The 16,149-nt window shown below is 36.6% G+C and overlaps 1 protein-coding gene across 2 annotated transcripts in view; it reads left to right on the top strand.

The window, feature by feature from the left end:
* Positions 1–6,533, top strand: part of GALNT5 (polypeptide N-acetylgalactosaminyltransferase 5) — a 39,487-nt gene extending 32,954 nt beyond the window's left edge. For both annotated transcript variants that reach the window (XM_081576101.1, XM_081576102.1), the window contains exons 8-10: positions 13–93; positions 3,811–3,972; positions 6,291–6,533. In XM_081576101.1, the coding sequence (XP_081432227.1) occupies positions 13–93; positions 3,811–3,972; positions 6,291–6,431 (384 nt within the window). In that variant the 3' untranslated portion in view covers positions 6,432–6,533. The remainder of the gene's footprint in view (positions 1–12; positions 94–3,810; positions 3,973–6,290) is intronic.
* The last annotated feature ends 9,616 nt before the right edge of the window (positions 6,534–16,149 follow it).

The following is a 16,149-nucleotide window of genomic DNA, read 5'->3' as shown; positions in this document are numbered from 1 at the left end:
TTTGCTTCCTAGCTTATTAATGTGGCCTTGGGTAAATGCATTTCCATCAGAAATACCACAGCCATTCTGGAAGACTGTGATGGGAGCAGCAAGGTACACTGAGCTGGGGTTTTCTCTCTCATAGTCGGTACAGCTGATAGTGCTAGTGCGGTTGATAGGTGAAGGGTATGACACATTCCTCACTCAGTTGAGGTGTTCTTTTTGCCTATGGAAACAATAATTAATTTTCACATTTTTGTATCATCATAAGGTTGGTGACATTTAGGGTCCACCTCTGAATGTAAAAGACAGTGACAGGGGGAATAAAGGTGGATACTGTAGTCAACCCACCATGGACCCAGTTCTGGTTCCACCATTTGTAAAAATGCATTAACTGCAAATTCCTTAACCCTCAGGTGAATGGCAATGATAGTGCTGGCCCCAAAGCTGTTGTGAGAATGGAATTAGATACTACATAGGAAGTCTATAAAATAATATCGAACATTTGGTGCTCTATAAATATTCACTGCTATAGTAATAAAGACAAAAATGAGAAAAGTAACACGTTACATATAAAGACAAAATGATGAAAATAAAGTCATACAAATTCTTAAATACTTAATCTAAAGGAGCAGTTTTATTCTCTGATTCCACCTGTCCTTCCCCCTCCTCCACCCAGGTACTCCTAAGGGAGTAATGCAAATAGCACAATTCATGATCCATGGTAGAAAACTCTACAGCCAAACTTCAACAAACCTGAGCACAGTATTTAGGAGAGGGAGTAGGGCCTGGGAAAACAGAGCCATGACTCTGTAGAGCTCTGAGCGATGGCACCTCCCTCTCCAACATATGCTCCTACCCACTCTCATTCTGTTCGGACAGTTATCAGCTTGGCTGCTATATTGGACTCACAGGAACATGGATTCAGGAGTTGAACTCAGCCCCCTAAAACTGCAGATAACTCTTTGCCAGAGAAATTATTTTATGATGGGAATATAGGCTTGCTTTGCTTTGTGTTAGAGATATGACTTTATTTTCAAGCACACCCCATGTTTACCTCTTAATTCAAAGCTGCTGCTAGGAAAATAAAAAGATATTTTTGTCCTCTCTGTTGATATAATTCAGCCATGGATTGTAAACTTGAAGTTAATGGAATTCTTTCTTAATTAGGAAAGAGGAGACAGAAGGGAAGAGAAAAGTGTCAAAAATTAATTGAAAGAAATAATTTTCATGCATTAACAATTCAAAGAGGAAATCAAGTCATAAAGTATAAGACAAAACCATAAATAGTCCAAATTACATGAAAGTAAAATATTAAATAATATGCAATCCTTCAAGACTCATCATTATAGTGACTTTCTCTGTCTAATTAATCAGTATTTTACCTGAAAACCCAAGTTCTCAATAACCATTCAGTCTCTCAAAGGGATGCTAGGGAACAAAAAGTATCAATCATGTAGCCCCTGCTTTCCACAAACATCCATCTTCATTTTTTGTCTTGTTACTCATTTTTACCTTCTGCTTCTTTGGGTTGGTTTGAGTAATTAAACATAAAGGAACATGGAGGAAGTTAACTTATTTTTGGCAGGATTGACGAGGCTTAATATTAAGCTGGTGACTGTAGGATTCATCCATAAAAGTTCAAAAGGAATAAAACCCTAGGACTGAACCATCAAGCCCTAGCTTCACCTTACTTAAGATGTCTCCTTAGTTACTAACTTTTCAATCAGTTAAAATGTCCCTTTTCAATAAATCCTTGTATTATGACACACATCCATGCTGCTCTAATTCAATGTGCATTCAGGTCATCTGGGGAGTTTGTTACAATGCAGATTCTGATTCAGTAGGTCCATAGTGGGAACTGAAATTCAGCATTTCTAACTAGCTCCCAAGAGATGCTAATGTTAGTCCAGAGACTACTGTTTGAATGGAAAGTTCTAACACAATAATATACTTGATAATCTAAGTTAAATCCCAATCACATTACAAATGATGCATTAGATAAAAGTATTTAGGTAGATTTAAGCAGAAGTCTATTTCTTTAAATATGTTTACACTGGTGTAAAACAACCTCAGATATGCAGATAACACCACCCTTATGGCAGAAAGTAAAGAACTAAAGAGCCTCTTGATGAAAGTGAAAGAAGAAAGTGAAAAAGTTGGCTTAAAGCTCAATATTCAGAAAACTAAGATCATGGCATCCAGTCCCATCACTTCATGGCAAATAGATGGGGAAACAGTGGAAACAGTAGCTGACTTTATGTTTTTGGGCTCTAAAATCACTGCTGATGGTGATTGCAGCCATGAAATTTAAAAGACACTTACTCCTTGGAAGGAAAGTTATGACCAACCTAGACAGCATATTAAAAAGCAGAGACATTACTTTATCAACAAATGTCCCTCTAGTCAAGGCTATGATTTTTCCAGTAGTCATGTATGGATGTAAGAGTTGGACTATAAAGAAAATTGAGCACCGAAGAATTGATGCTTTTGAACTGTGGTGTTGGAGAAGACTCTTGAGAGTCCCTTGGACTGCAAGGAGATCCAACCAGTCCATCCTAAAGGAGATCAGTCCTGGGTGTTCATTGGAAGGACTGATGTTGAAGCTGAAATTCCAATACTTTGGCCACCTGATGCAAAAAGCTGACTCATTTGAAAAGACCCTGATGCTGGGAAACATTGAGTGCAGGAGGAGAAGGGGATGACAGAGGATGAGATGGTTGGAAGGCATCACCGACTCAATGGACATGAGTTTGGGTGAACTCGGAGAGTTGGTAATGGACAGGGAGGCCTAGTGTGCTGCGGTTCACGGGGTTGCAAATAGTCGGACACGATTGAGCGACTGAACTGAACTGAACTGAACCGCCCCTCCAAGACCTTGAACCTGGGTCAAAACCCTACAGACTCAAGAGTGATCCCCTCTCAGACCCAGTTCCTGGGGTTACATGTCCAAAATATCCACAATGATCTCCCTTTAAGACAAAGGACCTGAGGTCACATGTACGTAGTCTCCAAGAGTGACTGAAATGAACTGAACTGAACTGAACTGAAAACAACAGATTTCCTACAGACCTAGTGCTTTAGAGTATGTTGACAAGGCAGATAGAACTAAATTTTTTAAAAAATTATAAAAATTAAAAACACAATCCCATTACCTAAAACAGTATTTATTTTAGACTTTGGCAACTCCCTCAAACTGGACTTCTCCAAGAGGAATTGCTGTGAACTGGGGGATATTAACACAATGCAACCTGGTGATTCTTTGTGCTATCAGTGAAGAAAGATTTTTAACCTTTCCTATAATAGAGCACAGCCTCTAGGAGTCCAATTTTCTAGTATTAAAAAAATAAGCATAGTAATTCCCATCAAAGTCAGTTAGGACTGGGACTTGGCTCTCCCTCTAGCCCCAGTGGCTGGGGGCCTGAATCGTGTGGTGGTTTGAATGCTCCAATACTTCAAGTATCAGGCTAGCCTGCCACTCAGAACACCTAAAAGGATACCCATTCACAGACATGTACTAATTGTACTAAATAATTGCTTTATTATTGCAGCTAACGTTAATTGATGTCCTACTGTGTGCTCAACACTTGTCAGACATTACTTCATGTTTTTGAGATAGACACTATTGCTAGCCAACTTAAAAATTATAAAAATGAGATTAGACAGGGTAAATAATACGGCCATACTATCAGAATTGAAAGTGGCAATACCAGGATTTTGAATATAAAACATCTGACTAGAGTGCCTATATTCTTAAGCATTACTAATAAAAATGTTTAGCAAAGAGTTTTCTGCCAAAAGTCACCTTCTCCTTATACATTTTCCCCACAGCTTCAACAATTTAATTACACCTGGTTAAGGCTTATTAAACACGGAGCGTGGTGCTTAGCTCCTGTGCCTGATAACGGGGCCCTGAGGCTGCACCTTTGTGATAACAGAAACAAAGCTCTAAGATGGCTGCATAAATCAACATCAGTCTTCCGTCCAGAACTGGTAAGCAAAATATTTGTACCTCTTCCTTACCACAAATCCAACTTTCCATTAAATGCGACATAAACCCTCCTTGTCAGCTTCCTCAATCAGAGGCTTTAAATGTGTAAGGGACAATAGAGGCTGTGTAAAAGTTCTTACACAGAGATAAACAGATTTTTTAAAAATAAATTGTTGAGTCCTTTTTTATTCTTTTAACAAAATTTACTTCAAATCAGTTCTTTTGGTTATGTTGCTGTTATCATCTTTGTTTCTGAAAGTCATTTGCTTCTGAAAGTCAGTTAGCAATGCCAAAAGTCAGGCTTATGGCTTAGAACTGGCTCTCACTGATTACCAGAAAAGTTTATAGGGAGAGTAGATGGGGAAAGCAAGAAGCAGTATGCTTCCCTAAGCCCTGTGCTTAGTATGAATCTGTCTCCACTTCCTGCCTCCTTTTCTTAGAGAGATTTTCTCATGTCCTCTGGTTCCTGAAGACTTAGGCTCTGGAGAATCTAGGGTGCTGGAGTCTCTGGGTGCTGGAGTCAGTTCCAGGCAGCTTGCAGGTGCTGACCATGTGCAGCTCTTGCCAACTTCACATTCAGTGATGTCACATTGACAGGAGTATTTTACAAAACCCCATGCTATAAATCAAGGATGGTTTTCCAGAGGTCAAGTTGTGGATATTAACCAGAACAACCATGCCCTATCCTATTCACTGTCCAAGTACTCTGCTTTCCCCAATCATATTTTAGTAAGATACAAAGTCATAAGTTTTCTGTAGGATCTTGGAATGGCAGGAATAATTTCAGGCCTGCCTTCTCAAATTTTCTTCTGTCTCACTAGCAGGTAGCCACCAAACCCACTGAATGAGTAGTGAGTATGTGGAGACCATCATTTTGCTCAGGGATGACCCCAAAATATGCACACTTTTTTCCTTGGAGTGTCTCCATTCTTTCTGATGTCACAACCAGTGATTGCTCTCTTCATGACATTTTTTTTTTCCTGCTCAGGATAAAATTAGGATCTAAGCATCACACTCTCCAATCTTCCTTTCCATACCTCATCCCTGTTATGTTTGAGGGATCTCTTTACAACCCACCAGCAGATTATTATAGCTAATCCAGATCTTCTCAGTGTCATCTTTTTTACAAATCCTTGAAGTTACTCAAGTATCATATTTCTAAAATTCTAAAAGGGTGACAATATTCTGGTTTCTTTTTGGCTGTGCTGGGTCTTCTCTGCTACAGGGGCTTTCTCTAGGTGCAGCAAGCAGGGGTCACTCTAGTTGCTGTGCATGGGCTTCTCATTGAGGTGGCTTCTCTCGCTGGGGAGCACAGGCTCTAGGGAATACAGGCTTCAGCAGTTGTGGCACCTGGGCCTAGTTGCCCCAAGGCATGTGGAATCTTCCCAGATCAAGGATCGAACCTGTGTCTCTTGCAATGGCAGGCAGATTCTCAGCCACTGGACCACCAGGGAAATCCAAGGCTGACAATGTTTTTGTAAGAGTATCTTTAAAATAAATTATTATAAAGTCACCTCTATTTGATAAAATTTTAGAGCATTTCAAAATCTGTGTGTGTGTGTTAGTGGTTCAGCTGTGTTCAACCCTTTGCAACCCTATGGACTGTAGCCTACCAGGCTCCTCTATCTATAGCATTCTCCAGGCAAGAATGATGAAAATGACCTTTGTCACAGTTATGGATATTTGAGAGGATTGATAGGTGAAAAACTTATAAACTCATGAGCAAGTTGTAAGTAGGTTATTGACAATTTCTAGGATGTTTAATAAGTATTAATCAATAATAGAACCCTCTGAAATACCTGTGACTTCTAGTTATATTTGGACTTTCTGGACATTGGGCGTTATGTTCTATCAGACAACATGGTAAGGAACTCATAAATAAAATACATCATTTCTAACACATTTTATTTTAAATTTGCATTCTAAAGCATGAACTTAAGAAATTAACTAACTCATTTTTTGTGATGGTGTTTTAATTTTTCCTTACTACCATCAGTGAGAGAACCAGTCACCATATACAGTAAACACCATCTGGATTTATTTCCTTTAAATAATACAGTTATCAGCCATATCATCAGAAAATTCATCTTTTGTTTCATGAAGAACTAAAAGTTGTAGCTTGGAGAGTGTGAGAATTTATTTTAAGATGAAGACAAATTTAGTACTGTCTAAAGTCTGGTTTATGTTATTAATTTATTTCAGGGGAATTCCTAAAAAATAAAAAATGAAATCACCTTTTTTAAAAATTGGTTTTAATTTCTTTACATCACAATTGTTAAATTCAGCCTATGGCTCATTATCAGATCCCCTTTCTCTCTAGGTGAACCACATTGTTTTTGGAAACTATCATCAGTTGTTATGCTTGGAAGGAAATTTTACTCAGAAGACCCTGAAAGTTGCTCCTTGTGACCCAGCAAAGCCATATCAAAAGTGGAAATTTGAAAACTATTATGAAGACTGAAGAGGAACTGATTTTTTTACCTAGTAAACCCACTAGACACTGTGAATTTGACAGTGAACTTGGTGACTGTATTTCCCCATGCTAGTTTAAAATTTTCAAAATTAATAACATTTAAATGGAAGATTTTTTAAAAATCACAATATTTGAGATACCAAAATTTAACTCAGGGAGACAATCCAACATTGGATTGGAGTCCTTCTTCAGCACTAGGTGGCCTTTTGAATTGTCTGCTTTCCACTCTCTGCTGGAACAAAGCCTGCTAGTTGCCCCATGCCATCTAACAGGTAACCAGAAATGAAGACAGAAAAACTTGGAGAAGCACAATGATATCCAATGATGGCTGGTCATAACCAGCTCTTTTGACCCACAAGTAGGTATAATTAATGAGAACCTGGTCCTTTAGTTGCCAGTTTTTCATCAAAAATAAAAGAGATAGAAGGAAAGAAAGAAAGGAAGAAAGAAAGAAAGAAAGAAAATTACTTAAGTTCCTAGACTAAAAGACCTCACAAACACATAGCTTTCACCTTGGTGAAATCTCTCCCAACCACATGCATGTTTACCTAATGTTAGAAATAATATTAATATAATACTCCTTGGTGGCAGGGTTTTGATCTAGATGACTGTAAAATGTTTTTCCTACTCTGAGTCAGTGGAAAATTTCTAAGTGAGGAAGTCAAATGCTTATTCAATTCTAGACATGGATGTTTCCATTCATTTTGTGCTTTTAAACTGCACTTTAAAAAATGGCCATACAAGTAGCTTCTAGATTTATGTGGATATTAAACAAGAAAAAAATGCAAAGAAATACAGACTGCATCACTTCACACAGTAGTAACTGAAAATAAATTTCATCATGGAACCTACTCTAATATAAAACCAAATAAGAGGAGTTAAAATGAATAAAGCAGAAATAGAGCACTGAAAAATATTAAAGTTCTCTTATGTGAAAATACTACTTTATATTCAGTAGCATTCACACAGATGAAGTATGCTAAAATAAGCTTTACAAGATTTCAAGGTAGAAATAAAGTGAAGGAGACATAAAGAAAGGGGAAGAGAATAACCACAATGAGGAAGAGAGTTAAGAGCAAAATGTCCTAGATTTAGCCAAAATAAGGAAGGGGATCCTGCACCTCTGTGGGGGAGAAAAGAATAAATGCCTAGATATAGACCTAAAGATAACACAGATAAATTTGGGGAAAATCCCAATATTACTTTGATCCAAATTGAGTACCTGATCTTAGGTATGCCAAAACTTAGTCATACTGAAAGATATCCTAGAAATCCTGATAACTTTTGCATTCATTTGGTAGAAATTTGATGTCCAGCAGACACATTACCTATCTAAAAATCCCAGGCCAGTTAGTAAGAGAATCAGGATTAGAATTAGAATCAGGATTAGATTAGATTAGATCTCTGGAATCAGGATCTCCAGAGATGGGGCCACCAGCCTAACCAAAACTGCTCCATGACACTCTTAAAAAAAAAAAACACATAAATTTTTTGGTTGAAGTTGGGTGTCTAGAGAATAATCATGCTACATGCTTGTTAATATTTAAAAAAAAAAAGAAAGAAAGAAACCTGTGCAATTGAGTTGACGGTGAAACTTGGTGTCCTTAGTTCTGATTTCCTATTAAAACTTTAATTTTAATTCCCAATTAATTACACAAAAGCAGAGCAATAACTAAGAACTGGAAGGGGAAATAGTTTTGAACATTTGTATCATATTTAAGATATTTTATGTAAATAATTGATATTGCAGATGAGATGAGAAAATGACTAGAAAATGAGATAATTCTTTTCAAAACAGCGCCATGTGGGGGATAAAACACAAGTTAGTTGCCAAAGGACTAATTGAGTTGCTGACCAAACTCAATGTGCTGGATGCCCTATGCAATTCTTTGTGTAAGTGAAAAAAGGTTGAAAGGTTTTCTGCCAGTCTAATGAATCTCTTTTTATTCAAAAACAGTTTCCACCAAAATTGTCATCTCTATTCAGGAAAAGATGAGTTATGTTTTGGATACGTTTACCTTTGGGTATACCAGCTGAAGAAATTTAAATGTTTTTGCTCAAAAGAACCCTCTGTGATCTGTTCAGTGTATTCTCCTCCTGGCTTTACCTTGACATACTTATTATGTGAAGCTATGTTTGAATCCGTATTGTCAGTGTAACAAAGAACAATTTTCATACATCACATGTTTGTTCTTGGGTAGAATTTTTAAAACAGCTTTTGCTATGTTTTTCCCACTTACTCTAAAAAGCAAGGCAATAATCAGTAGTTAGAAATCATATGGACCTCACCTTAAGAGTATTGACTAATTGTGAAATCTACTACCAACATTCTTTTAAGCAATGTGCTCTAAATTTTTGTTTTCTGAAGACTATAATAAAGGTATAAATGCCTCTAGATATTCTGGTACTTCTAATGATAAAACCCTGGATGAGACACATTAGAGTCTTAATCAGCCCTGAGTTCTTCAATAAGGGGTTCTGTTCTTAGGGCCTTTATAGAGTTTTCCCTGAATTAGCTTAAGCTATTACTTTTTCCTAGGAAAACATATATGCATCTTATTACCTTGAACACAAGCATAGCTGATAATATTTTACAGGTCTTATTGGCTCAAAAACTAACTTACCAAACCATTTGAGTACTTCTGAGCCTCCCAGTTTGCACAATTCTTTTCTCATTTTCAACTGCTACTCTCTCTTTTTTTTTTTTTTTTATAAATTTATTTATTTTAGTTGGGGGCTAATTACTTTACAATATTGTAATAGTTTTTGCCATACATTGACATGAATCAGCCATGGGTTTACATGTGTTCCCCTTCCTGGACCCCCCACCCACCTCCCTCCCCATCCCATCCCTCTGGGTCATCCCATTGCCCTGGCCCTGAGCCCTTGTCTCATGCATCGAACATGGAATGGTGTTCTGTTTCACATATGATAATATACAGGTTTCAATGCTATTCTCCCAGAACGTCCCACCCTCACCTTCTCCCTCAGAGTCCATAAAATTGTTCCATGCATCTGTGTCTCTTATTCTGTCTCGCATATAGGGTTATCGTTACCATCTTTCAAATTCCATATATATGCATTAGTATACTGTATTGTTGTTTTTCTTTCTGGCTTACTTCACTCTGTATAATGGGCTCCAGTTTCATCCATCTCAGTAGAACCGATTCAAATGTATTTTTTTTAATGGCTGAGTAATATTCCATTGTGTATATGTACCACAGCTTCCTTATCCATTCGTCTGCTGATGGACATCTAGGTTGCTTCCATGTCCTGGCTATTGTAAACAGTGCTGCGATGAACATTGGGGTACATGCGTCTCTTTCAATTCTGGTTTCCTCGGTGTATATGCCCAGCAGTGGGATTGCTGGGTCATATGGCAGTTCTATTCCCAGTTTTTTAAGGAATCTCCACACTGTTCTCCATAGTGGCTGTACTAGTTTGCATTCCCACCAACAGTGTAAGAGGGTTCCCTTTTCTCCACACCCTCTCCAGCATTTATTGCTTGTAGACTTTTGGATAGCAGCCATTCTGACAACTGCTACTCTCTTGAAGGATGACACAGCTGTTGTTGGTATAACCGTGTTTTATCACCAGCATCAAATTTGCTCAGTTCTGCTTGCTGATATTCAATCAACTGTCATTCACGAGGGCAAAAACCACCATGTACCATGATCATAATGTATCATTAGCTTTCAACTAATTTGGAAAAACTTTCTTGAATATTAAAGCATCTTTCCTTTAGAATCACCTTAGAGATTGTGAAGGGGAAAATATACCAGTTATAGTGTAGGAATTCAATTTTCCCAGTCAATCTTGATTTTATGGATGGCTTAGAATGATTTTCAAAAGGCTGTCATGCAAAAGAAGGGAGTTGAGGTACACCAGATGGTACCATTTTTGTTTTAATATCTTTATCTTCCACATTCAAACATAGAAAACAAATTCCATCTCAAAAGAAAGTCCATGATCTTGAATAAAAACAAGGAAATTACAAGAAATAAAGAGAAAAGAGATGGGACTAATTACCTTGAGTACCTACTATGTGCTAGGCATTGTTTGTGCCTCATTTCAGTCTGTGCACAACTCAATGAGGTAAGTCTCCTTCTCCTCATTATGCGGACGAGGATGATTGAGAGGGATTGTCTAAAGTCATCACACTAGAAAGAGTTAAAATCCAGATTCCATTCTATCAGGCTTAAAAAAAAAAGTGAGCCTCTTTCACTAAACCATGATTTTTTTTAATTCTTTTTCCTCTTCTTCCTCTTCCTCTTCTCCTTTTTCTTCTTCTTCTTCTCCTTTTCCTTCTATTTCTTCTTTTATAAGTAGAGCAGGCAACTCAGGAGGGCTCAGTTAAAATCCTTTGGTTGAGTCACATCCTTTTGGTGATTTGATGTGACATTTTGGTCAAATCTTTTCGGATGTTGAACCAACAGGAAATAGAGGCTTCACTCCTTTCTGTTAAACAACTGAAGTGTAGGCTTAAGGATAGTTATCGTCACACACTTCACAGTGGTCTAGTCTCCTGACTTCATGCAGGACATATTCCTTTCCATTTCCTAGAACAAGTATGAGAGAGAAAAGTGGACATAGAGAGACTGCTTCTCTGTGAATGATATTACCAACTCTTTGTTCCCTTAACCATTAATCAAAGCTGACAGATTGCTTAATTTGAGCACAGGTGGGAAGTGGAAAATCGGAGTCCTTAAATTTAAAACAAAAACCAAGTCTTTTAACTTTCACTTCACTATGTAGATTGTCACCAAAGTGCTTTTACAAAAACCTTTGCAAGAGTGTATTCAACAACTGCTAGATGCCAAGATACCTTGACATGAGAAAAGGAACACTAACCACAGCTTATATACATAAATATTTATTTTGGACAAATAGTCAGTCCACAGATAGCTTTGAATAAGTCATGTAAAAGAGTATCTCCAATCCTTCGGCCACCTGGTGCAAAGAGCCAACTCATTGGAAAAGACCCTGAAGCTAGGAAAGATTGAAGGCAAAAGGAGAAGGGGATGACAGAGGATGAGATGATTAGATAGCATCATCAACTCAATAGACATGAATCTGAATAAACTTAGGGAGATAGTGAAGGACATGGGAGCCTGGCATGCTCTAGTCCATGGGGTCATAAAAGAATCGAACATGACTTAACAACTGAACAACATCAAAAATATTATCTATTCCTGGTGAAGTTTAATGGATGGAATTTCAAGTGTTTCTGGTATTTGTGTCTAAAATAAAGGAAAAAAAAATACCACCACACTAAGTAGATTTAATGCCCCGTCTTTCAATCTAATGAGTCAACTGGTAGCTATCACTATGATTGGGGTCTCTTTGAAAGTTTATGTGAATCTTTGCTTTCCAAAAACACAAAATTCTTATTTTCCAACAAATAGAGCAACTTCTAATATACTGAGTTTCTAATGACAACGTTTGCCATCGAATAAGTAGTAACAATATCTTTGAAAACGAGGCTTTCTTATTTTGTTATTGATGGATAGATTTTTCCCAGTCAAGGATATTGGTCCTAAGTATCTGCATAAAGTCTTTATATTAGATACTGAAACTAAAACATATATGTAAATGGATGTATGCTTCTATATTTTATACTCTGAATTGACAGAAAGTAAAACCAAGAGTTTCTACAAATAAAGAAAAATTAAGAAATGTTTTGGGATATTTTTAAGTCTCTTTTAAGAACACAGCTTTGTCTGTATCTGGCCTTCTGTAGGAAAGAATCTCATGTGGACTTTTACTCTGGGTATTATTTTCCAGACGTGAGAGGAGTAACCAAACTAAATTATCAGGATTCTTGTTATTCAGTTTAGGTTTATACATATGTCTTAATTCTCCTTCAAACAACTGCCTGAATGTTGCTCAGTTCAGTCGCTCAGCCGTGTCCGACTCTTTGCGACCCCATGGACTGCAGCACGCCAAGCTTCTCTGCCCATCCCCAACTCCCAGAGCTTGCTCAAACTCAAGTCCATTGAGTCAGTGATGCCATCCAACCTTCTCATCCTCTGTCATCCCCTTCTCCTCCTGCCCTCAATCTTTCCCAGCATCAGGGTCTTTTCCAACAAGTCAGTTCTTCACATTAGGAGGCCAAAGTATTGGAGTTTCAGCTTCAGCATCAGTCCTTCCAATGAATATTCAGGACTTATTTCCTTTGGATGGAGTGGTTGGATCTCCTTGCAATCCAAGGGATCTCAAGTCTTCTCCAATACCACAGTTCAAAAGCATCAATTCTTCGGTGCTCAGCTTTCTTTATAGTCCAACTCTCACATCCGTATATGACTACTGTATGGAATGTTCCTAGTTTTATGCATATTAGCTATAAGAGGTGGGCATTAAAAAAGAGAAGGCAAAGTTTAAATTAGTGAATTTTGTTATTGATTACCTGTTTCTAAGTAAAAGTTCAATTACCATTCAAATTCATATCCAAAACTCTTTCAAACTGGTAGTTAATTACAAAGCTCTTTGATTTTATAGTTTTGCATACATCTGGGTGATTTCCACTGCTCATTACTACCCATGTGTTTGTGTTGATTGCATGTTCTACTTACCTTGTGTTCTTCACACATTTTGGTATTGATATTGGTATTCATATTTATTATGTTACTGTCTGATATTCTATAATATTAGCAAATGTTTGCTATACTTCTGACATTACTTTTTATAGCCCTCTTTTATGGAGCAGTGAAAGTTTAGGCTTTAAAAGAAGTAGTGCCTTTCTCATATGGTCAGACATATTTCTTCTTTATGATATGCTAGTGTTTCTTCTTTTTCTATAATTCTCTATTATTACTTATTTTAAATGTTTTCCTATCATTTTGAAAAACTTAAATGCCCATTCTCCATTTGAAAATGTTCCAAAAGTACTACACCATGTAAATACATAAAACAATTACTATAAAAATGTCAGCATAGTTTACAGCAATGTTTTACCTTAGAGACTACAAAGATGCACACACACACACACACACACACACACACACACACACACACACATATGTTTCAAGTCATTGGAATTAAAATGCATCTAAAACAATAGTTCAGTTTCTGTAAAAACAATAGAAATGTTTCATGAACATTACATATCCACCCATCAGAAATTCATTTTGCAATTTCATATACAAGTATTTTAAGACCTTTTTGAAATAAATAATGCAAATGAATAAAATAAGGTGTTCTCTTGATTTTTGAAAAAGCATTTATTGATGATCTTAATAACTGCTGATGTGCAAGGGTTCTTCTAAATTTTAAAATGCAACTAGAGAAAGTAAAATCTAGACACCAAGAAAACAAGGGTACAAACTTTTATTGAGAACAAGCAAACACAGAAGTTCTTTGTTTAAACTGTTACTAGGTAGATCGATAGAGTCTGATATACATGCTGTGTCTTTAAAGGTAACATTATATGAAAGGCAAGTTTTATATTGACAGAGAAATAGAGCTGTTATTACTTCCTGTTCACCCAGCATCTAAGGAAAATAAAAAGTCATGCAAGAAATATCAGCATTTTCATAATAAATCAGTTCTCCCTCCTAACAGCTACCAGAGCCTTTCTTCCATCCCTGAACCTTGAATCCCAAAGGCAGTAAGCCTTCACATGTAGCTCCCAATTTGTATTCTTAGTGTGTCCCATATGCTTTTCACATGTTAAATACCCACCCCCTACAATTGAAACCAGACCTTTGTCTTTCCTAAGTTAAAAATAATCACAGAGCCACCTATCACTGTTATGTACTTATGGTTACTTAATTCTGGGGTATACTGTAACATGGCAGCACAGGGCAATGAGCACTGATGCCAGATAATAGTTTCAATGTTCTTCTGCAACTACATTGCCTCCTCTGTGAGCATTAAGCATTTACTCATTGAACATACCCTGAAATAGTCTTATTGATGAAATCTTTCATAGTTGGTTAATCATCTGGTAAGATATCACAAAGTTAAAAGGGACAGGGTTACTATATTTTGGAGCCCAATTAGAGATAGTTGATTGGCCACATCAAATGACCACAGACCACACACCTCACTCAAGTTCCACTGGAATTTGCCACCTCTGCTGAAATAATTCAAAATACAGGCTCTGTTGATTGTAGGTTTACAATTGGTCCTGTCCTATGATGGATAATACAATACTGTGCTTTAAAGTTAAGTAGAAAATTATAGGGGTCACCAGTAAGCCAAAAAAGAAAATAGGTTTTCCAGGTAAAAAGATTTAAAGGCACTAAGTAAACAGGTAATTGTCCTAGTGCATCAATCTTCTACCTAAATTTATCAATAAAGACCTGATTTTCCTGACTTTATTCTGAAAACTTACATTGTCGAGAATAAAATATATAGATTCTATAGACTCAGCATGACAGACTTTGATATGGTCAGGTTATAAAGTATCTTCTTGAAAAAAAGAAAAAGAAAATTTGAAATTGAGTCTCATAAACACAAATAATAGTGTATGGTACCATGGAAACATATTATATGACAACAGAGAATTAAAGAAAATGCCTTTAGAATGTGTGGGATTTGTTACACATAAATAAGCAATAATCTGAGAAGGGCTAACCCAGGGTTTTTCACAAAATGAAAATAAATAAACAAAGGGTTGAATAGTACAATGAAGACTGTATTACATTCAGACAATAAGGAATTGTCTTTTTATTCCCGGGGCCAAAAAAATGTCTTTATCTGTGGTGACAGAAAGTTGAGGGTAATATATATAGAAGCATGAAAGGAAAAATTATGGATCTAAGAATATAAATATAGATTCTCCCTTTTCATAAATATTCAATACATTATTTGACACACTGGTTTGAGTGAAGCTTCACAAACACAGTTTTAAGCATCTTGATTTGGGCTGAGGTCCAGTAAATTTTATATTCCCAACAACCATCAGAGCTTTCTCACTAAAAATACACACTCACACTCTACTTTGAAAATATTCTAAGATAATTATTTCCATTTTCATAGTAACTAGTACAGTTATGACTAGAGTTGTCTCAGGTTTCTAAGGAAAGAAAATTATTCTGAGATTCTGTTAATAAGAGAAAGTGTAGTAATAGAGAGGGGTATTTTCTTAAAATTGTGCTAAAGCTGTCATTTTCATGTTTAATGACTTTAACTGTGCTAGACAAGATTTTGTTTTCAGTTTCAGAAATAAACTATCTGATATAACTCTTTAGTCAATTGCCCACAAATCTTCCAACCCCTCCTTCTAGCAATCTCACAATGGGTTTAATTCATCTTGAGAGCATAAAGCCAACATTTAGTAAACAGAATTTTCCTGACTGACAATGCTCAGCCCCTCCAGTGAGAAAATTCAGTGAATGGTAACACCTAGGAAGGCGACCTATACAGAATTTCACTCCATAGATGCCAAGAAAAACAACTTAAAATCTGAAGATAATAGGAAAGGCAAAATATTTTGGAAAGTTTATTGCCAGAGTCTATAAAATCACATTTTAAATAAAGAGAGATTTGATACCAGACTTTCCATCCCCCTCAAGGTACAGGAAGAAAGACACAAAAAGAACTACATTTCATTTCAAATAGTACTCTTTCATTTGATGACTACATTTCCCAGCATTGCTACCTTTAAAGCCAAACTTTTAAATGTTGGATTTCCCAGTGGTACTTGCTGTTTAGTGCTTAGCACATAAAGCTGTATTAGTAAAGTATTAAAAAACAAATGTCC

The sequence above is a fragment of the Giraffa tippelskirchi genome, chromosome 3, assembly GCF_054371585.1.
Source record: "Giraffa tippelskirchi isolate mGirTip1 chromosome 3, T2T-mGirTip1v1.2.pri, whole genome shotgun sequence".
Taxonomy (NCBI): domain Eukaryota; kingdom Metazoa; phylum Chordata; class Mammalia; order Artiodactyla; family Giraffidae; genus Giraffa; species Giraffa tippelskirchi.
This window is presented reverse-complemented; position numbering and strand designations above follow the sequence as displayed.